Raw genomic sequence first — 23,700 nt, forward strand, 5'->3', positions numbered from 1 at the left:
CTTACTTAACTTACTTATTTATGCTTACTAATTGACTTTCTTAACTCAATGTTACTTAATTAACTAACTTACTTTAATCCTAATGTGACTTACTTAACTCAATGTGACTTAATTAATTAACTTGACTTACTAATTGACTTACTTAATCCTAATGTGACTTATACTCACTGTTACTTATTTACTAATTAACTTACTTATTTATGCTTACTAATTGACTTTCTTAACTCAATGTGACTTATACTCACTGTTTTATACTCACTGTTACTTATGTTATTTCATAACTCTTTGTAGGTCATTAACATGGTTGAAGTTACCATATACTTTCATCATGGTGGTGAGTGGCTAACCAATCCAGAACCACATTATGATAGAGGATGTGTGACTTTTTGGAAAGGGTATGATCCTGACCTAATATCTTTTATTGACTTAGTGAATGAGTACATTAATAAGTTAGGTTTTGTTGGTGTGCAAGAACTTATTGTACTTGCTCCAACTGGGAAATATTTTGAAATAATAGGTGATGAGGGAGTTAAGACCTTAACATCTTTTATCTCTACTGAGTATAAATCTATTCACTTGTTTGCTACTGAAGATTGTGAATTGTCTGTTGATGTAACTGATATTATCATGCATGATGGGTCATTTCTACTTTCACCAATTGTTAATGAGGGCACAGACTGTAGTGAAAGTGAAGATGACAGTAATAATGGAATGGTGTTTAGTTGTTCAGATTATGATACAGATGAATTAGAAAATTTTGTTACTAAAAAAAAGAGGAATATAACTGATAGTTTGCAAGATTATAAGGAGATTGTTAAGGGTATGGCCTTCAAGGACATAGCTGAAGCAAAACAGTTTTGTAAACTTTATGCTCTAGCTAAGAAGGTAGAACTAGTTGTGGTGAAAAGTGATAAAAAAAGATTGAGGTATACATGTGTTGCTGATGGCTGTCCATTTTTACTTCTTATTTCTGGGGATTTGACCACTCCTGGAGTTAGTGTCAAAACACTTGTAGATCATATAGAGTGTGGAACAGCATATGATAACTCTTTAGTAGATTACTCAACAATAGCCTTGTATTTTAAGGACAAATTGCAAAGTGACCCCAAATACAAGGTCAAAGAAATGAAGGCTGATTTACATAGAGTTTTTGAGCTAAATGTAAGTGAAGCAAAGTGCAAGAGAGCCAAAAAAGAGGTATTGGAGAGTTTAGAAGGTAGCTTTGTAGACTCTTACAATAAGTTAGAGGGTTATGCTACTGAATTGAGAAGTTGTAATACAGGGTCTGACATTGTGATAGATTTGTCTAAACAGGCACTATCTAATGGTAAGAGAAAATTTCTTAGGATGTATATCTGCTTCAAGGCAATGAAGTTGGGTTTTAAGTCTGGGTTAAGACCACTTATTGGGTTAGATGGTACATTCCTTAAAGGGAAAACTAAGGGACAGGTATTGTGTGCTGTTGGTCAAGACAGTAATAACTCTTTCTACCCTCTAGCTTGGGCTGTGGTAGATAAAGAGACTAAGAGAACTTGGACATGGTTTATGCAACATTTGCAACATTCACTTGAACTTCAAAATGGTGAAGGACTGACATTCATATCAGATATGCAGAAGGTAATATTATACAACTAATTTGCAATTTATTTTCCTTTGCTTGATACTGTTTCTTTTATTAATTTTAGTTGTTTTAATTTGATACTTAGGGGCTGCTTGAAGCAGTAAGGACAGTCTTACCTGAAGCACATCAGAGATATTGTGCAAGGCATATTGAGGCAAATTGGTGCAAAAGATGGGGTAAAGGTGAGCTGAAAAAGTTGCTATGGTGGGCTGCATGGTCATCATTTACAGAGGAGTTTGAGGACCAACTTCAAGAGATGAAGGAAGTTAATGGAGAGGCTGGACAGGATTTAATAAACAAGTATCCTCCCAAAACATGGTGCAGAGCTTATTTAGATACAGTGTGCAAAAATCAGGCTGTGGACAATAACTTTACTGAATCATTCAATGCCTGGATACTTGAAGCAAGGTACAAGCCAATTATTGGAATGTTGGAAGACATCAGGGTCAAAACAATGGAGAGGCTGGCAGCAAAAGAGGTTGTTGTGAGGAAGTGGAAAGATGATGGATTTAGTCCCAAAAGTGAGTTGTTGTTTATTCAGTATTTGAAGATTTCCAAGGTTTGTAAGGTGAGTGGCAATGGGGATAGTGGCTATGAGGTTACTGAAGGTGCAGATAGACACATTGTCAACTTAAGAGATAAAAAATGCACATGCAGAACATGGGATCTGACTGGAATTCCATGTCCACATGCAATTAAGGCCATGGAGCACAAGAAAATGATACCAAAGAAAGAAATTCATTGGTATTATAGTAAAGAGGCAGCATTGGCAGTTTACAAACACAAGTTACAACCTGTTAGGGGAGAACCATTCTGGAAATGTGATCCTTTGCATGCCATTGAACCACCAGAATTGGTCAAGCTTGTTGGTAGACCTAAGCTTATGAGGGAAATAGAAAAGGATGAAGCTGTTAAGAGGCAATGAGTATGGAAGCAAACAAGAAAAGGAAAAATGATGACATGTAGTAATTGTGGAGAACAAAATCACAATGCAAGAGGATGTGAAAAGGTAATTTTCATTTAATCTTTAATTTCATCAAATAATTATTCTATTTTACTATTTAATTTTATATCTTCTATTATGATTAATAAGGAAAAGCAGGGGAAACAACCTACTAAAAAGCAGGGGAAGCAACCTGCTAAGCAAGGAAAAGAATCTGGCAAGGGAAAAAAGAGGAAGCAACCTGCTAAGCAAGGAAAAGAATCTGGCAAGGGAAAAAAGAGGCAACTTAGGAGAGGTTTAGTTGATGAAGATGAAGCTTCTGAGGAAGACATCAACTGCACAGCCCCACAACCAACACAAGAAAGTCAATTTGAATATACTTCTTCCAGCAGCTATTTTCCAGTAACTGAGGATGATGATGAAGACCCTAGGCTAAGGCCAAGAACAATCTCAGAAGAAGCTTTTCTAACAAGATTGAGAAAGAAACAGAACCCAGAAGAACCAATTGGAAGTAGAGTAATACGCTTTAGAGGTGACAAATTTGGTGTTAGTGAACCTACAAATCTTCCCATAGGACCAACTGGCTTAACTTGGAATGGACAGGGTGCAGTTACTACAAACCAGCTACAAAAGTTGAGGCCAAGAAGGGGATGATGCTATTGTGTTGGTACTGCTTTGTATATGTTGGTGCCTTTATTGATGTTAAGGCTAAACTTGTCTTTTTGCTATGTTTTGTATAGGCTGGTGCCGTAAATGATGTTAAGGCTAAACTTATTTTTTTGGTATATTTTGTGTAGGCTGGTGCCTTAAATGATGTTTTTGTGATGTTTTGGTAGTACTGTAGGCTGATGCCTTTAAGGTTAAAGTTGTAGCTTTGGTACTCTGTTTTACTTCTACTGTTTGTATAGGCTGAGTGTATCAGCTAAAACTAACTGTCGTTTTACTTATATATGACCAAGTGAATGTTATATAGTGTCTTGTATCTGTTGGGTTCTGTTGATGTACAATAGTATTTTGCTGTGGTATACATTTTTTTAGACCATTTTCTCTGTCAATGGTCGACAGGTTTCCAAACTAACTGTTCGCAGGTTTCCAAAGAAGTCCAATTTGGCAATATTGCCATCCATATTGAATGGATTTCCAAGTCCTAGATTTATTAGAGCTAATGGCAATCACAGAGTTGGTGTTGTGAGTTGAAGAATCACCAAGCAGTCACATCAAGCAAAGCACGATTTTTAAATTTAAGACTTTATGGATGATGTTAAACCGAGTTTCTGATGCTGTCTGATAAGTAATGGAATTTTTGTTCGCTTAAAAAAAAAGTTAGTGACTTTCATGTTGATAGTTTAATAGTGTCTTTGTGCAAGTTTAATAACACCTGAAAACACGTTTCATAAACAATGGTAAGACAAGCTTTCATTTCATTTTCAGATTCTCTAAATTCAAGGAAAACATAATGGCAATACCAAAAAGTTTATCCATCTTCAGCATACTAACTTTTTTTTTTGACAAAGGATCTTCAGCATACTGACTAATATAACACAAATAAATACTACAAATTTTTAAGGCAAAAGACACAAAATAATGTTCAAACCCAACACTTGAAATTTTACAATACGTTTGAAGCAATAGCTACACTAAATAATGACCAACATTCAAACATAATATTCACTAATACATAGGAACAATTGAAATAACTAACACTTGAAACTACAAATACTTGAAATAACTAACACTTGAAACTACAAATACTTGAAATAACCAACCCTTGAAACTACAATTCAACAACATATATTCCTCATGCTACCAGTTAATCACTTGAAAATTGCAACAACAAATACCACAAACACAGTAAATGACAATATACACAACATCTTCAACTTTGACACTTTAGATTCCAAATTTCTTGATTTATTCACCTCAAAGTAGTTTAAACTCTCTAAATTCTCCATTTTTTTCTTCAAATTGTCTCTTTCAATCTTCACCGCATTCAACGACTCTCTCAAATTCTCCATTTTCAACGTAGCAACTTCCAATTTAGACTTCAATAAATTAACTTCAATAGAAGAGTTTTCTGAAGAACTGTCTTCCCACCTCCAAAATTCACAATTTTCAATCTAATAAAAATAACAGAGGAAGAACTCATAATCACCAAAATACAAGCACAAATCATATTAATTTACATTTAGCGAAAAATGTACCTTAGGTTTAGAACATCTATAAAATCTTCTTCCGGGGTTCAATGGAGTCCTTGAAGTGAAACAACGAGCCAATTCGCCACAAAAACAAGTCATTATCTTGGAGTTACTAATTGAATCACAAGAACTTTCAGACATGGTATTAGGTCTGATTTGAGGGAGACGACAGATAGATGAAAAATTGACTACAAAATTATGACCAACACACGATAGATTCGACGAAGACAAGTTGAATCGAAGAACACACGAAAGATTCGACGAGACAAAGGTGGAATCGACGAAGACAAACTGGAATCGCGGCTCCGACTAGGGTTTTGGTGTGAGGGAATCGCGGCTCCGACTAGGGTTTTGGTGTGAGGGAATCGCGGCTCCGACTAGGGTTTTGGTGTGAGGGATACGCGGGGACCTCCGACTAGGGAAAAGGGACGGACTTTGTTGTTTTAATTTGGGTGTTTTTTAATTAGGATCCTTTTAGAGGAAATTGGGTGGGTATTGGGTTATGGGTTAAAAAAAGGGTCAAACGGGTAGTTCAATAAGATTAAGACACGTGTAAGAAATTAGGGGTCCGTTAGTGAGAGGGGTATACGTGTACCAATAATTGGACGGCAGGGGCTTATGTGGACGCAAAGTATAACGGAGGGCATACACATACCATTTATTAAAGTTCGGGGGTAAATCCGTCCCTTTTCCCTACTATTAATAATAGTTCGGAGGTATATTTATCCTTTTTCCAATATATATTAAAAGAAATTATGAAGAAATTAAAAATGAGGAAAAAGGCAAATTGAAAGGAAAGTAGTATTAGAAATGAGGTTCACCCAATTACTGGCCATAGAGTTTACAAGTTAATACTATTTACTTCAGTCAGTGCATCTATTTTTCCCCCAATTCCCTAACAGCGCCGATATCAATCAATCTTCTCCCATTCTCTGTGAGCTCGAGCTCCGCTGAGAACGAAGATGCAGGCCATCACGAGAAAACTAGGGCACCAATCTTTGAAACATCATTCGCCTGCCATTTCATCATTCAAGTCTCTCTATCCTCTTTCTGATGATCACTGTATGTATCTTATACATTTCTAGGGCAACTCAAGTTTTCATTTTCCCCCCTACAATGTCGTGATCTCGTATCGGATTGTGTTCTTATTTTGCTTATGTTTTTGTTATTTCAGACTATGGTTATCTTACTCCGCGCTACGCATCTAACCTTGCCACCGGGGGTGCGGGACCTCTAATTCGTAAGGGAACTGGTGGAAGATCATCCGTTAGGTAAATGGGTTATTTCAAAATTTGTTCTTTTCCCTTAAAAATCTTGTTTCATAGTCGTGTAAGATGGTACCCAACTCGTTGAGATAATGGTTTGGTTAAATTGGTACATTTTCCAATTAGGTTTGGAATTTGCCAGTGTAGGGATTTGATCTCTAGATATAGAGAACTCTTTGTATTAGAAGTCAAATCATTGAGTAATTGGAATAAAATGGGCCTGACTAGAGCAAAATGAGTAGAGAGAATTTATATAGCTGCCTAACTAGTTTGGGTAGTTTGGGATTGAGGGTAGGGTGATAGTTGTTTAATCTTATACTGTTCCACTAAATTTGATATATCATTTTCGTTTCTTAATACTGTGTGAGTGTAATTCTTCATCAAAATACTGTGCGAGTGTAATTCAAAATTGTGTTCTTTTTGGTTATTGGTTGTTCTGGAGCTTCTGGTGCTCTTTTTTTTTTTTGGAATATCTACGTGATGAGTCGTAGCTTTTGTTCATTTTTTGTTTCTTTCTTATGTGTGCAATTTGAATTATGTATTTGTTGAATTTATATGGTTTTTGAATCTGTTGTTTGTCAGTGGAATTGTTGCTACAGTCTTTGGAGCTACTGGATTTCTTGGGCGTTATGTTGTGCAACAGCTTGGTAACGTTCTAATCACCTTCTCCTTTTTCCTGTACTTACTATACCAACAAAGTTAAAGAATTCTTGAGGTAAATGGTACTTGTTTTCTGTTTTTTGGGGATCTCAGCTAAAATGGGCAGTCAAGTCTTGGTTCCTTTCCGTGGATCTGAGGATTCTCCTCGTCATCTTAAGTTGATGGGTGACTTAGGACAAGTATGTTAACAGCTGTGCTCCCGTAGTCAAACTTACTTCATTTTATTGTGATCTGTTTTATTGTTATTTCTGATGTCTTTGAGCTTCTCTTAAGCAAAAGACATGAGTTATGAAAGCATTCTCATTTTTATGGGGGTACTACCTCTCTTTGTTTATTTTGCCTAGATTGTTCCTATGAAATACAATCCCCGGGATGAGAATTCAGTTAAGGCAGTGATGGCAAAAGCTAATGTTGTGATCAATCTCATTGGTATGCCTTCTACCATTTTTAATCAGTGATCCACAAAGATATCTGTACAACTATGTCCGTAAAATTTTCTGGTTTCAGGAAGGGATTATGAGACAAGAAATTACAGTTTTGATGAAGTCAACCTCCATATGGCTGAACAGCTTGCAATGGTAGGTTCTGCTGTTGTATTGTCTTTTGCTTTACCTAGATTAGTTAAATATAAACTGAAATAAGCTGTCTCAATCTTCAAGTTCAAAAAGAAAAAGCTTTGTCTCAATCTTGAAATGTCATCCAGTGCATTGTTTGGGTTATTCTGTTTCTTTTCTTTTGATGATTAAAATGTTGTCCAATGTGTCGATTTGTGATTTACGATACTGAAGACAATCTAAAATTAATACATAAAAACTTATTACAACTCATTTTGTGGTTTTCTGAGGATGGTATCATATGTGTTTCTCTTTATTGAACATGTGGTTCTCAGTGTTGTTTATCTTAACCGTTTATTCTCAGTGTTGTTTATCTTACCCTTTATTCTCAGTGCTGTTTATCTTACCTTGAGTTTTGGTTTTACTTGGAGAGCCCTACCAACTTTTTGTATGTCATTGTGCACATAACAGATTCAAAAAGATAAACTTCCGTGTGAATGCATGTGCAGACTGAGAGTGTGTTTACTTATCTGCCTTTTTTTGCTAGTTTGTGCAAAATGAGGCTTCTTTCAACCTAGCCAAGAACATGAATTTTCATTTAGTTACATTAAATTGGTGGGATTTACATCATAGGAGTACTCTGGGGATGATAAGAGTGATCGTGATATAAGCTTTTCCGTGGGGATGAAATAACTGATTTTTCTTCCTACTTTATGGGTGTGCATATTTGACACGCTCCGCTTCGAGTTAAGGCCAAGATCAAACCAAGGTCCACTTTGTGTCTATGACCAAGTCCAAACCAGTGTTCACTTTGTGTCTAAGACCAAGACCAAACCAATCATAATAGTTTTGGATTCGTCATACCAAAATCAGACCAAGAGTATTAAAACATGCGGTCTTGCTAGGGTTGATTCAGTTTGTAAGTTATTAGAAAATCTGTTTCTCTTATAGTATTTTATTTTATTTGGAAGTTTTTTTGAGCTTAAAAATTAGAGACCAAGAAAACTAAAAGAAATTGATTGACCAAATTACTCACGTCTCAGAACATAATTTTTAATATAAAGATGATTTACTTTTTAATGAGGCTTTGTAAGTACAGCCAAAATCGACAGTTAAAAAGTGCATAAGAAACAAATTCTTCCCAACTATGAAAGGATTCAGAACCTAAAGTACGTCGAAATTGTAAAACCTCAAGGCTCAAAGAATAATATTTTCTCAACCAGTACAAGGAATTGTAACATAAATGCTTTAACATCCAAGGGTGTGCCTAGTGGTCAATGAAGTGGGTTGAGAACCATTTGGTCTCCAATTCAAATCTTGGCAGTAGCAAAAGTGCAAAAACACTTGGTGATTTCTTCCTATATGTCCAAGTCTTGGTGGACAGAGTTACCTAGTACCTATGTCCTATAGGAGGTAGCAGGTACCCATGCAATCGGTTGAGGTGCTCGCAAGCTGCCGAGATGCTCCAATTAAACTATCATTTCATGAAAACAATTGTTTGGTATTATCATTTCATAAAAGAAACTAAAAACAATTTGTAAGATAAGTATACAGAAAATTTGTTGATTATTTTATTTCAACTGGAATAAGAGTTCCCTCTATCCTGATTCATGTCAATCGAGTTGACAATATGCAATCCTTAGCCGAGACTCTCGGTTGCCAGGTAGCTTCCCTACCTACTAAATACCTTGGAGTGCCACTGGGAGCTAAGAACAAAGAGTTGGAAGTCTGGAATGAAGTGTTGGAAAGATGTGAAAAGAAGCTTGCAAGATGGAAGAGTCAAATATTTATCCCTTGGAGAGAGGTTGACACTTATTAAATCTGATGGCCTTCCCACTTATATGATGAGTCTATTTCCAATACCTGAAAGCATTGAAAAGAGAATCAATCAACTGAGAAGATCTTTTATCTGGCAAGAAAACAAGGAGAAAAGAGGGTACAACCTGGTGAAGTCCTAACACTCAACAAAAAACAAGGGGGCCTAGGTATAAAGAATCTCAACAAACAGAATGCATGCCTACTACAAAAATTGGTTATGGAGATTTTGCATAGAAGATATGGCTCTGTGGAGAAGGTTCATCACAAAAAAATATGGGTTGCTCAATCAGTGGACAACTGAGGCAGCTTTGGGTACTTCTGGATGTAGTGTATGGAAAACCTTTAGAAGATTGTGGACACAATTCAATGTCAATATTTCATTCAGAGTGGGAGATGGAGTGAAGATTGTTTTTTGGAATGAGCTCTGGATAGGTGATGATACTCTAAGAAGCACTTTCCCTCAACTATACATCATTAGCCTTCAAAAGAATGCCACTGTCTCTCAGGTTTGGAGCCAGCAAAGGCGGAACCTAATTTTTAGTAGATTTTTGAATGACTCGGAAATTGATAGAGTAGCAGGCCTGCTTCAGGTATTAAACTCTTTTTCAGGTATCTCCATATGGGGCCAGACAAACAAGTTTGGAGTCTCCATAGTAGAGGATTTTTTACAGTAAAATCTACTGGAAGATGAACAGGCAATCTTTGACATATATTAGGCCCTGGAAGTTAATTTGGAAGGTCAGAAGCCCACTGAAAGTTTCTTGGCTTGTGATCAGAAGTGCCTGGCTAACTCATGAGGTGTTACAAAGAAGAGGTTTACAAATTTTCTCAAGGTGTTTTATGTGTGACTAGGAAACAGAGGTAAATAGTAATTTGTTTCTACACTGCAAGATAACTGCAAATCTGTGGAACATGTTCTTATCTATTCTGGAGTAAGTTGGGTAATGCCTAACACCACCCTGTAGCTACTCAATAGTTGGAAAGGAATTGGAAGAAGAAGGCAGAGCAAAGATGGGTGGATGAGCATTCCAATTTGTATGACTTTATGGAAGGAAAGACATACCAGATGCTTTGAAGGCAAAAGCTGCTACGCACAGAAGATCAAAATGAAATGCCTTAACCTTTTTTTTTTTGGTGTAAGCAGAGTATGGTGGGGAGGTAGCAACTTTAGTTGATTTCATAGGCAAATTATAAAGCTTTTTAGTTTTGTGAAGGATGTTTCCCACCCGTTGTGGGCAGTAAGTGCCCCACCACATCATCTTTTTGATGATGATATTTTGTGAATACAAAGTTACTTCCTCAAAAAATAGACCAAACAAACTAATTTTAAGAAAATCCAGTTCAGTTTGATTCGGTTGGTTTGTTGAAAATGATTTGCCACACTCGTTATAATTTTATAAACAGAGCACAAAGTTTGTCCCAAAAAGTAAATACACCTCAGTTTCTTCATAATTTGCTACCCTTTTACTTGCAATATTTTTGGTTAGAGTAGAGGAGGGCATGAGTAATAACTTATGTGCGATGAGAAAGTTAATAAGGAAAAGAAGAAATTGTAAGGGTTGCATATGCCCTCCAGCCCCTTCAACTTCTAGCCGCTTTAAATTAAATCACATTTACTTTGCTTCTGGTTGTACCAAGCAACTCAAGTATGAAGGATTAAATGCTTTACCTGGGAAGTAGACTAACCATTCCCTTGCCTCTCCCCCTTATTTATCAACTATAGAATAATTTCAATAATATTGAATATCATTATTGTTTACAAATCCCAACATATGTTGTAATTTTACACCCTTAGTTTTCAAATTAAAACGCATGCTTGTTTGCATGACGCCCTAAATGGGTTGGAGAGTATGGGCTTCTCTTAGAATTAAATGTCTGCATCAATCTCTTGCCACTGCTGTGACCAACCAATGGTGCTGGTGAAATATTGTAGCATTTATTTTCACGTCAAATGGTGTAGTGATTCTTTTCTTTTGTCAGCTTTGTTTCTATAGTACGATGCTTTGAAGTTTGGACCAAAGAAGAGTGGTTAAAACATAACATATAGTCTGGTTTAAAGTACTGGCAGTAACAAAAACAAGAAAATTACTTTAGTATGTTTCTAGTTGCATTTAATGATCTGCAACATTCACCTTCATCTGCTATTATTTTGAAGTAGTTTGTGATGATTATTTTGTCTACAGTAATATGTAGTTCCTATGTCCGCAATGTTTCTTGTAGCATATAATGATTTGTGCTACTCATTGAAGTCGTTAACAAATGGTATTTTATCTGTACTAAATGTAATTCTTATGTTGGCAGATTGCCAAAGAGCATGGTGGTATCATGAGATTTATTCAAGTTTCAAGCTTGGGGGCATCTCCTACATCCTCATCTAGACTGCTCAGAGCCAAAGCTGCAGGGGAAGAAGCTGTTACACGAGAACTTCCTGAGGTGAAACATGATACCCGTCACCCTCCTCCCCCCCAAAGAAAAAACAAGAAGAAGAAAATAAACATTTATATACCAGACGGTGCTGTTATATAGGCTCGTTTTTGAGGCACATTTAATTCAGTTAAAACCTGGTTGTGTGCTTCGCCTCATCTAAGTGTCACTTTAGTGTAGGTGCAAAGGCATGCACCTCATCAGCCATGGGAATCTGTCTTTAGGAAGGCTGTCCTAGACAACAAAATAGTTAGTAGACTGACACATTAATTATTAAAAGAACATAGCATTTTTAGTGCAGAGAAATAAAAAATTGAAAACTAGAAAACTAGTTCCGAAAATCACAAAACTATATCTTTTCATAACAAGTTAACAACAACATACCCGGTGTGATCCTATAAAGGGGGTCTAAGGAGGGTGGGATGTACGCGGACCTTACCCCAACCTTTGTGGAGGTACAAAGACTGTTTTCATCTAACAAATTTTTTTAGATGGGTTTAAAACTTGACTGACATGATGTTACCTTCATATATTTAGCTCTAAGTATAATTATTCCACTTCTCTCGCCCCAATAGTTATTATTTCTGTTTGTGGTTATTTTGTTTTCCGTGTCTGTATGTATATAAAATGTTTCTGCTAGCCTATTTTACCCTCTGCTACAATTTGCCTAACTTATCATTAGTAATACTTCTTACTTTCCATTTCTACACCATGAGGCCAAAAGGGTATGAAGGACTCAGGATTGCAGTAAATGGTAAGAAATACTAATAATAGAATGAAATCTAAAGTCAAAACTGCAAGACAATACAACAACATACCCAGTCAAAATAGAATTCTATGAGTAGCATAACTAAGATCACAACAATTACAAGAGAAAAATTTCAGAAAAAATTATATTCAAATTATGAAAAGCATAAAGAGATTGTAGATCTCCGAGATGGAAGGGAAATGGAGAATGACATATTGCTAGGTGGGGAAAGGAGTTTGAGGTTGAGGTGGGGGGTGGGGGTTGTGAAGTGGTTGAAGAGCAGTAGTGACTCAGTGAGGTTGGTTCTGAAGACCAGTTGGGTAGTGTAACAACCGGGCATGTGGATGAGGGTGAAGCACTTTGGGTCGATAACAATGCCACCAACCTTGTGGCCTTTGGACGGAGATGTCATCACAGTGAGATGCTGGGGTGTAGGGGTTTGAAGCAGACCATGGGGAAGCAGGAAGGAAGAAGTAAGGAGAAAAATTATTTGGAAGAAGTTCGTAGTTTCTTTTTGTTACATCCACTAGGTTTCAGTTTGCATAGAAGATTCGGTGTTTGGTGAGTTCTCTACTTTTTGGTGTACTTCTTCAGCACGGGATTCTTCTTACATCAATTAAATTATTTGTTTCATATAAGAAGGTACAGAAAGTGAAAAACGGCTTGACTGTCTTATACACACTACTATTTTTTTTTTTTGAAAAGGTAACTTGTATTATAAACACAAGAATACTCGGGACGTATTCCAGTAATACTTACAATCAGAAATACAAAAGTGTTGTTGTTTTCCTATGAACTCATTAAGGACTCTAACATACTAGGGATATCCTCATCTTCATGAGGATATTCATGTTTACACCAAAAATAGAAAAGAGCTAAACATTTCAGCTTCATCTTCACCATAGAGCAGCTCTTGTTCTCAAAACATCTCTGATTCCTTTCCAGCCAAATAGTCCACCAAATGCAGGCTGGGACAATCTTCCATCTCTTCCTGTGCCCCGACTGATTTCCATCTCGATTCCAACATGCCAAAGCTTCCTTTATGTTTCCTGGCATAGACCAACTGATGCCCCCTTTTTTTTTCTTTTTTTTTTTTGATAACCGAGAAATCCGTCTGTGACCCGCCCTTTGGACCAATCACAACCTTCTAAACTCGGTGGATGATGGGCCCACCCCTCTACCCTTCTCCACTTAAATACCGGGCTTCGCTTTGCATGGTTTGGGGATTCAACCTGCGACCTAAGCCACAAATCCTCCACCTTTTGCCACTTGAGCTAGGCCTTGGGGGCAAACTGATGCCCCTTTTATTGATGAAAATTTGCCAAAGTTTCACTGTCTCCTTACAGTGTAAAAAGAGATGATTTATTGTCTCTGTCTCATTCACAAAAAAAACATCTGGAGCACAAATCGAGCCCCTTCTTTATACGGTTATCTTGCGTGAGAACAACCTGTTTTGCTAAGAGCCAAGTAAAGCAGGTCACTTTGAAGGGCACCTTAACTTTCCATATCATTTTCCATGGCCAGTAGCTTGATTGAGTGTGTGTCCTCTGTGAGTTTCTGTAAGCTGTTCCAACTGAGAATCTCCCCTGTGTATCTGGAGCCCATAACAGTTTGTCTTCACTGTTACTGAGTTCCTTGTATCGTTCCAGGATATTTAGAAATTCAACCATTCTATTCACCTCCCAATCATTTAAAGGTCTTCTGAACCTTAAATTCCAACCCTGAGCATCTCTAATTTCTTTGACAGTGGCCACTTTCTGTAGACTCAAGCTGAATAGGTCAGGGAAACTAGCTTTAAGTGAAGCTTGTCCCACCCAAACTTCCTCCCAAAATAGAGTTTTTCCACCATCTCCTATCTTAATTGTGCACTTGTTTATAAGTTTTGGCCATAGATTCCTGATTGTCCTCCACACTCCGGTGCCATATGGTTGTGTTGCTATGTTGCTGATCCACCTCGTCTCCATTCCATATCTAGCCTTAATGGTATCTTTCCTCGGCGACTGCTCTTGTGAAGCAAATCTCCACAGCCATTTCATTAGCAGGCTGTGGTTTTGTATTTTCAGATTCCTAGTCCCCCTTGTTTCTTGCTGACTAAAACTTCATTCCACTTGACCAAGTGAAACTTGTGCTTATTCGGATCGCAGTTTCCTTGCCAAAGAAAATTTCTTCTAATGGCATCTAATCTGTCTCTTACACTTGCTGGCATAGGGTACACCGACATCATGTAGGTAGGCAAAGCATCAAGAACACTATTGATGAGAGTAGCTCTGCTACCCAAGGATAAATACTGACTTTTCCAATTGGCAAGCTTCTTCTCGCATTTCTCCAGTACATTATTCCATATGCCTTTTGATTTGCTCTTATCTCCTAGAGGCATTCCCAAATATATTGTGGGCAGCTCCCCTATCTTTCCTCCCAGAATATTTGCCAGACTATCAATTCTAGGTACCTCATTGACTAGATAGATGTAACTTTTGCCCCAATTAATGTGTAGACCTGAAGTTGCTTCAAACAATATCAATATTATTCTTAAAAACTTCAGTTGACTGATGTCTGCATCACAAAATATTAGTGTATCATCTGCATATTGGAGATGTGAGATGGCTAGACTCTGTCTATCCTCCATGTTTGCATTGAATCCCCTTATCCAGCTGTTTGTCTGGGCTGTTCTTAGCATATCATTGAGACCCTCCATTGCCAAGATAAAGAGAAAAGGAGATAATGGATCCCCTTGTCTCATGCCTCTCTCAGATGAGAAGAAACCTATGGGAGAGCCATTAATCAAAACTGAAAATTTCACTGTAGTGGTGCAAAATGTGATCCAGTTTATCCATCTTTCCCCAAAACCCATGTTTTCCAAAGTCTTCCATAGGAAACCCCAATTTAAGTGGTCATAGGCTTTCTCTATATCCAGCTTACAAAGAATGCCTGGGACCTTGCTAATTTGCCTCACATCTACACATTCGTTGGCAATCACAATAGCATCCATGATCTGCCTGCCCTTAATAAATGCAATCACTCCTATTTATCTCTTTCCATATTGACGCTAGAGTGCTAAAGAGGTTACTTCCATGTGCTACTTCTGTGTCTATTCGTTCTACTGTCCGGCCTTGCTAATAAGTCCTTAGCATTGCCTGAAACCCAACATATTTTGAGTATATTCCACACCTTGCACCATAACTGATACACAACTGGGCAATGTGATGATAGGTAAATTTTCTTTATGTTCGTTTTCTTTTTTTACAAAGTTCTTCTGGCTAGATTTGGTTCACCAAACCACTTAGAAGCTAGAAGCTTAATCTGTATGGATGTCATGTGTTGCTTCGTTAAGTTTGATTTCTTCAAACTACAATATGCTTACTACAATCTCAAGTGTTTTAACTTATTTTCTATGGGATAAAGTTGCTGATCTCCTCACTCATCTTCAGGCAACCATAATGCGACCAGCAGTGATGATTGGCACAGAAGATAGAATTCTGAATCCATGGGCATTCTTTGCAAAGAAATATGGTTTTCTCCCTCTAATCGGAGGTGGTTCAACAAAGTACGTCTCTGGACAATTTATTATGTCATTTTGGTCGAAACTTAATGGAGCTTTTACCATTCATGTTCTTACGAGTGCTTTTGCAGAATTCAACCTGTATTCGTTGCTGATGTTGCTTCTGCAATTGTTTCTTCTTTGAAAGACAATGGCACCAGCATGGGAAAAATTTATGAACTTGGTGGTCCAGATATTTACACTATGCATGATTTGGTCTGCTCTATTGTCCTCTTTTCTTACTGCTTCTCCCGTTCTTTAGTATGTTATCCTTGTAAATTAAATTGTTTAATGAAGTTCTGCATCATATTTTGCAACAGGCAGAGCTCATGTTTGATATGATCCGTGAATGGCCACGCTATGTGAATGTTCCTTTCCCTATTGCTAAGGCAAGTGTTTATATTGATGGTTTCCCTATGTCTCAATAACATTCTATTCATCATTATTTATATGTGCTAACCACGTATTGGAACACATTTGCTTCTATATTTACTTGTATGTTTCTTCTCGTGAGTGGATTTGTCTGTTACATTAGGTGTCTTATTTTTGGGTTATGGAAGTTTAGGATTTGGATTCTTGCTATTATCTCTGAGTATGAGAATGTTGTACACTTCGTAATTAAGTGCACTATGTTACCTCTTATGTGGCACTTTAGGTTTCTCCATCCACTGTAAGTAGTAAAATATTTATACAATATAAGAAGAGATGCCCCCAGAGCTTTGTTCTAGTGGTAAGAGCGCTACACATGATGGTGTGGACAGTGGATTAGGTGCATGTCACAAGTTTGAAGAATGCAATCAAAAACAAAACCTGGTATTTAATTGGAGAGGGCTTGAGAAATAGACCCATTATTAACCAAGGATCAAACTTTGTTCAAGTTGGCCCTTATAGATTTTCTCGGTTTATCAAGAAATACAAATGAGATAAAACATATATGTTAGATTTCTCCATTACTGATAAGATGTAATGGACCTGATAGTTTTTCAAAAGCATGAGATAAATCACAAACAAAACTTAACTAACATGTACCCGATGGAATAGTCTAGTTGTGTGCAAGCTTGGGTTGAACACCACCGTTATTAAAAAAAAATGATTACAATAATCTAACAATAATATTATGGTCTTCATCCTAGGAAAAAAGCATGCAAATGCAAAAGATGGAGCATCCTATTTAATAACTAGGCAAACTTTACAAAATTTTCAATCATTTAAGGAAAAATTGCCGATTATCTTAATTAGTGTACATGTAAGAAAGGCATAAACTCCATTGTTTGGCCTAGATTGACGAGAAGCAGTGATGTAAATACATTTTAAACTTTAACAATTGAGTTTGAGGCAATTAGTAATAGTCTTGATAAAAATGTGGAGGGTATGGGAAATGATAGAATAGATCAAGCATAGGCAATATCAACTAATGGGATTGAAGGATCAGTTGTTACACTTGCAACATTTGGTGTTTGACAGTAGTCTTCTTTCTAGTGAGAGAATTGTCATTTGATGTAGGGATAAGTGTGGTATCCAACCTCTAACTTTAGAGAATTCCTAGTTTGCCTTTAAAGAAGTTATTTAGTAGGTGTTTGGACACAAAAAAAGTATTATTAGTTGAGAGATTTTTTTTTTTTTAAAAGTTGAAGTTGAAGTTGTATTTGGACATGCATTTAACTTGAAAAAAATGAAGTAAAAGTTCTGCAAGTGAAAAAAAATTCACTTGAAAGCTGGTCAAAACCACTTGTTCAAACTCAAAACTCATCTTTAAAAAACAGTATTCAAAATATCAGTCCAATATATAAACAAATGCTGTTTTGAATTTTTCTTTTTTGGAAAGAAAGAGGAAAAATATACATATCCAAACAGCTCCTTAGTGTTGGAATGAAATAATTTGAACATATCAAAATCGATATAGAGAATTAGCCGATCCAAACTAGTATGGAATTAAGCAACAGTTGATTGATCATAAGTAAAATGGGGAAAATGTCATTGTAAATTTATATATAATCCGTTGTTAAGATTGCAGAGTTTACTAAATGGTTGTGTTATAATTGAATGTTGAGAGAATCATTAAGAATATTATGTAGAAAGTTCTAGATGATTTTGTTGAATTGTTAAATTTCATTGGTTCCTATAAAAGGATCTTGTTTGTACTTTTTCTACATCATCTCTTGGTTGATATCAACAAAAGTTCATTTACTTATCAACGAAAGTTCTTCAGCAATGGTGGTCACGGGTTCAAGCCGCGAAGATTCTTTGCAGAAATGCAAGGTAAGACGACATACATAAGACCCATTCCGGGTCCTGCGATGAGCTCAATGCACTAGGCTGCCCTTTATCAACATAAGTTCTTAACAATTTTTTTGATGATAATTTTGTCTGCCACAACTAGCAGACATCTCAATTACTTCAATGTACACCGACATGTCCCACTAGTAGAGATACTCCGTAGGTTTGCCTGCCTAGGCTTAGGTAGAAAGGAAAAAGAAACTCCTAATCTTTTTGTCTCTGCTGAACCTTGGTCTCCCATTGTTCTTGTTCCAGTTCCTCCGCTGTTGGGTCATATCCTTGAGTGCCAAAGAAAACAAAGAAAAAAAAATACTGATAATGGTTATGTTTGACAATTGGGTATCTCAAAGACTCTGAGCTTTCCGTATTTCGCGCAACTCAAAAGTTCAAATTTTCTTTATAAGGAGCTCTCTCCAATATTGTTCTTAAACAATATTTACTTGGTAAGACTAATGTAAAGAGTGTGTGTGTGCATGTGTCAGAGTTTGTATGATCTTGGTGAGACTTGCGTAGTTCCACCTACGGAAAGCGACCGTCCTCTGTCTCCCACTTAAGGTTTTCTTTCTTTTTGTAGTTTAATCCTTTGCTGCTATTTTTGTGAGCGTTCCAGCAGCACATCTCCTTTTTTTGATGTCTTTGTTGTTCGCCCTTGTTCAATCTAACTCTCATTTGTCTTAGCAACCAGACACCACGGTGAAATTTTGTCATCCAAGTTATTGGTGCATGCAGCTTGAAGTCTCAACCTCTCAGGCTCTTTAGCTCTAATGTTGTTTCTTTCCCATGTGCTTTGCACACTATCAATTTCGTAGGATTCAAGTCATCAGTGCTCTATTTTCGATCAGTGATATTGATGTTATCGTCAAATCAGCACTGGTCAATATCGTGGATTCAACGATCTGATCAAGCTTTCAGTATGCCCATCTTTGTCAACTGGTTATGCTTGTCCTCTGATAAAGTTTATCTCATGGATTCATTGTAGCGCGACTACCAAGTCAGTCTCATGGTAGAACCAAATTTAATTTATTGTGGTTTCCAGCTGTGATTTACAAACTTCGTGTGCTTCCCTACATTGAGTTTTGAAGGGCTTTATATTAAGTATTACAATTACCTTTGACCCTTCGGGGTAGCTCAGTGGTTTGGGCTTGGGACTTCCATGTTGGAGGTCTCAAGTTTGAAACCCCTTGCCAGCGAAAGCAAGGGGTTTTGCCTTCTGGGTCGAGCTCATCGCACCGGGCTTGCCTAGTGTGTGTTACCTCTCCTATATGGTTTGCGAGTTATTGTATAGGAGCTGGGGTTTTACGCTGTGCGCACCGAAAGGGTAGTGACTGCGGATTTCCCTCGTCATCAAAAAAAGAAAAAGTATTACAATTACCTTTCTCTCAAAAAGAGTTTGAACCCTTCGGGGTGGCCCAGTGGTTTGAGCTTGGGACTTCCATGTTGGAGGTCTCAAGTTCGAAACCCCTTGCCAGCGAAAGCAAGGGGTTTGCCTTCTGGGTCGAGCTCGTCGCACCAGGCTTGCCTAGTGCGGGTTACCTCTCCTATGTGGTTTGCGAGCTATTGCATAGGAGCGGGGGTTTTACCCTGTGCGCACCCAAAGGGTAGCGGCTGCGGGTTCCCCTTGTCATCAAAAAAAGAAAAAAAAGAGTTTGAGGAGGCATGTTGAAGGTAAAGAGAACTAGAGTACTGCAAACTTTTACTAGTGTGTATCTTTTGATTGAAGTCAAAGTATCATTAGAATATTTGGGAACTCCGAAACTTCACAAAAAATATTTAGGATCTCAATAATTGGGAACTCTCTTTTGTTCATTTAACTTGAACTTTTGTATAGGGAGGCTTCTTGTATGTTGCAAATGACCAATTTCGGTTAAAAGCTTCTCTTCTGTCTTTTCTCTTTTCACACAATGCGAAATAGTACTTCACTTCAAATTGATACTCTTAAATTTTATTATGGATTGTGCCAAAAAGGTTCAATTTCCTTTAATAAATTGTTTCACATGTAAGACAGTGTCAAACTTTGTGTTGTGAAGGGAACTCAGACTGTTCCAAAGATTAAGTGCTTATGGCTTTTTGATAATTTACAAGATGTTAAAGACGAAAATAGTATATTAGAGTTCATAGATTCTCTTACAAGAATAGCAGCTTATTATGGTGGAAACCTTCTTTTGTATTTTTGTATAGAAGGGTTTCAAGCTCTGTAATTATCCTGGCACTAGCTTAGAGCAAGACTTCTAATGTTGTGATATAATACAAAAAGCATGGCCTCATCTTTCGTATCATACCCTCTTATGATGTTTGCACGGCATGGGCTTATGTATGTTGTCAACTTGAGGACACGTGTATTGGGTCATGGCTCATGGCTCATGGCTCATGGTGCCGTGGTACATGGCGTGGTGTTGTGGTGCACTGGTACCTAGTGCATCATTTTACCTGTACATGGCGTGGTATTATTTCTTGCGAATCAAGCTGAGTCCCAATGCTAAACCATCTTTGGTCGAAAGTATACGTCCTGCTTTTGTTTGGAAAATAATAGTTTTCCTTCATTGTATTGGTTGTTGAGGCACAAACAATTGTTTCAGGATAGTGTTAACAGACTTCCAGACCAAAGGAACTAATGCTATTCTATTTTATTTTCCTCTCTTCCTTTTGTTGTATACTTTTTTTTTTTGATAACCGAGAAATCCGTCTGTGACCCGCTGCCCTTTGGACCAATCACAGCCTTCTAAACTCGGTGGATAATGAGCCCGCCCCTCTACCCTTCTCCACTTAAATATCGGGATTCGCTTTGTATGATGTGGGGCTTGAACCTGCGACCTAAGTCACAAATCCTCCACCTTTTGCCACTCGAGCTAGGCCTCGGGGGTCGTTTTGTTGTATCTTCCAATTATGTAAATTGAGGACATCTTGTCCTCCTTAGCATTCTTCATTAAATTTCAACTTAACTAATAATTTGTAGAAAAGGGGAAAAACCATACTCTCTTTAGACTGGTTCATTTTGGACTCCCAACTGGTTATCTTGCGGAGGGAGGAGAATGTAGTAGGATCTTGAACTAAAAGCTGATAAAGTATTTTCTGTATCTGATTAAATGTTGAAGTTGCGTGTGTGTTCCTGCTCTCATGTTTTAACTTTGTTGTGCTAATTTGGTAACCGTTGGCATTCAACAACATGCACTCGGTGGAGGTCCTTGTTCTGTTCTTGGATGGAGTTTCAATGAACTTGATCTATAAGAACTGCCAAGTCCTTGCTTTGGAGTCCTAAATGAATCATTTAGAGCTCCTATTTCTAGTCCATTCTGTTTACTTTTGGTAGTTCAATCGTAGAATTTCTTTTGTTTCTGTATTTCTGGAGTATGAGTGTGAGTTCAGGATAGTATACGGATCCCCTTGCAGATGAAACTTGTGTTACATATTTACCTTTTGGAGTTGGCATTTTTGGTTTCAGGCTATTGCATCTCCTCGAGAATTTTTGCTCAACAAAGTACCAACTCCAATGCCTGTCCCTACAATATTTAATCTGGACGCGATCAAAGCCTTTGCCACGGACAACATTGTGTCAAAAGATGGTTTGCCTCATCTTATTTAATGTTTGATATTCTGTTGGCCGTCTCATACATACACATCCTCACCTTTCAATTTGTGGTTATTTTTCAGCTTTGACTTTTGAAGATCTAGGGCTTGCACCACACAAGGTGAAGGGATATCCAGTTGAATTTCTTATCCAGTATCGTAAAGGTGGACCAAATTATGGATCAACAGTTAGTGAAAAAATGTCTCCTGAATCTTATCCATGAGGTTCAGTGGTCTAAGCATGAACACAATTTGTGGATCTTATTTAAAAGGTTGGTACAAGTAGTTGCTTCCATAATTTCCTATGTGACAAGTTCCTTTCTCAACTGAAAAGTGTTATTCTACCTACGTTGTAAACATTTATTGATCAATATACTGTCACCAGTTCATTTCAGCTTCTTTTACAAGATTTCTGGAGTACAGCCGTGTTCAGCCAGACAAACAGGAAAAATAAATTCCAAGGGAGTTTTTCAGTAAATGAATGTTGTGTGATGCTGAGACCTATACTCCTTTTCCCGGAAGAGTTGACTATAATTTTGGTGCTTTTTGCACCGTTGTCTCAACGAGACCAATTGTATTTTCTTCAGAGTTAACTTCTCTGTTCTCCCTTTTGTATTTCACCCAAGTAGTGACCAAGAAAAAGTGGAACATGATTGTAGTGTCAGGGGAACAACTTAATCATTACGTTTCTATTTGGTTCATATATTTCGTTTGAGTCTCCTAAATAAGGTAACAAAGTACACATTCTACTCTCTATATTTGCTTATAGTACTTGCCTTCTTCACCCGTTTAAATGCCTATGGAGGTGCTTTACAATGCCAATGATGTCTTTCTGGTTTACAGCCATATTTTGATGGGCATTTCTTACTGCGTATTATGTGTTTAGCAACTAAAAGTTTTATATGTGGACCTAAGATAATTCATACTTCATACCTTTAGCGTGTATTCTTAAAATTTTCATTGAATGGTGACCTGGAAGAAAGTAGTTTAAGTGTGTGAATCAAGTTATACTTTTCTTGTAGATGCAGGTAACCACTTTTGAATTCCTCTGTTATAAATAGTCTAAAATGAGTGAGCACTTGCTTCTGCAAAGTAGAGACATTAACTACCTCTTCCCATTCATCAAAAAATGTCACCGGAAAACAGACATGGACAATTTGAACATGTCAAATTGGAAGGAAAGAACGTTGGTGCATCAATGATTGCACGTCGTGGTGGTTGTTCCGGTGAATCACATGACTGTTGCTGCATAAACATCTACATTAGCAACAACATTCAGGGTGTCAACAACTCCATTCTGTTTGGAAGCAAGGTGAAGATGGGTGATCCAGGTGTATCCTTTTCCATGAAAGATGTGAAACTTCATAGAGGGAAGATGGGGTCCAAGAAGATAAAGGGTACATATCTAAAATTCATCTGGATGTTGCTATTCACAGTAGTTGCAGTCTTGTTAATGTCATATGTTTAGCCATGTGAGCCAAGTGTCGGTAAGACATACATCTAATGTGGGTTTATATGGACTTAATTCGACTTTATTACTTTCGATTCGAACTATATATTAGATTACACTAACTCACCTAACTCAAAATATTGAATGTGTCTCACTTGTAGGCCTCTTAGGTGGTACTGAAAATCAGTCAACAACAAAGCCTTCGAAGTTACCATGTGTTCATGCCTTCTTTTATGTTTTTTGGGAATAGGATCTGATTTCTGTCTCTTTCCTTGTATTGAAACTTGAAATATTTAGGAGAGAAATTGTTTGTTTATGATGGATGATCAATGGATGAATTATCCAAGTTAAATGAGTAATTGGCCTTTGCTCTGGGGAGTGTGTGTTTTGTGACGTGCCTCATATCATCAGGATGAGCCCAAAATTTTCGGTGGTAGAGAAGACAAGGGTTGGTGTGTCATGTGTGGACTTGGATAGAGCTATGAGCAAATTATTAGTTTCATCTCTGAACTATTGATAACTTTAAAAAACATCTTTTTATTTGACTAATTAAATTTAAATGTATTCCCAATTTTGCAATAGGAGTGAAATACACCCCTAAATTATCGCTAAGTTTAGGGGCGTTTTCAACTCGTATCTCGAC

General features: G+C 37.3%; 2 protein-coding genes and 1 non-coding gene across 3 annotated transcripts; all 3 read left to right on the plus strand.

The window, feature by feature from the left end:
- Window positions 1-300: 300 nt before the first annotated feature.
- On the plus strand, window positions 301-2,546 carry LOC125808963 (uncharacterized). The gene is made up of 2 exons (XM_049488642.1): window positions 301-1,617; window positions 1,707-2,546. Exons 1-2 carry the CDS (start codon window positions 301-303, stop codon window positions 2,544-2,546), a joined length of 2,157 nt encoding a protein of 718 aa, XP_049344599.1.
- Window positions 2,547-3,783: 1,237 nt separating this feature from the next.
- On the plus strand, window positions 3,784-3,846 carry LOC125808977 (small nucleolar RNA snoR60). Its single transcript, XR_007441753.1, has one exon. It is a non-coding gene; the product is annotated as a small nucleolar RNA snoR60 (small nucleolar RNA).
- A 1,718-nt stretch (window positions 3,847-5,564) lies between these two features.
- Window positions 5,565-22,360, plus strand: LOC125808972 (NADH dehydrogenase [ubiquinone] 1 alpha subcomplex subunit 9, mitochondrial). Its single transcript, XM_049488649.1, has 13 exons — window positions 5,565-5,821; window positions 5,934-6,030; window positions 6,607-6,671; window positions 6,778-6,863; window positions 7,029-7,113; window positions 7,192-7,262; window positions 11,358-11,489; window positions 15,657-15,772; window positions 15,859-15,982; window positions 16,087-16,155; window positions 21,483-21,603; window positions 21,692-21,879; window positions 21,993-22,360. Exons 1-12 carry the CDS (start codon window positions 5,722-5,724, stop codon window positions 21,829-21,831), a joined length of 1,206 nt encoding a protein of 401 aa, XP_049344606.1. The 5' UTR covers window positions 5,565-5,721; the 3' UTR covers window positions 21,832-21,879; window positions 21,993-22,360.
- The last annotated feature ends 1,340 nt before the right edge of the window (window positions 22,361-23,700 follow it).

Source organism: Solanum verrucosum, unplaced genomic scaffold (assembly GCF_900185275.1).
Source record: "Solanum verrucosum unplaced genomic scaffold, falcon-dt-bn FXZP01000435.1, whole genome shotgun sequence".
Classification (NCBI taxonomy): Eukaryota; Viridiplantae; Streptophyta; class Magnoliopsida; order Solanales; family Solanaceae; genus Solanum; species Solanum verrucosum.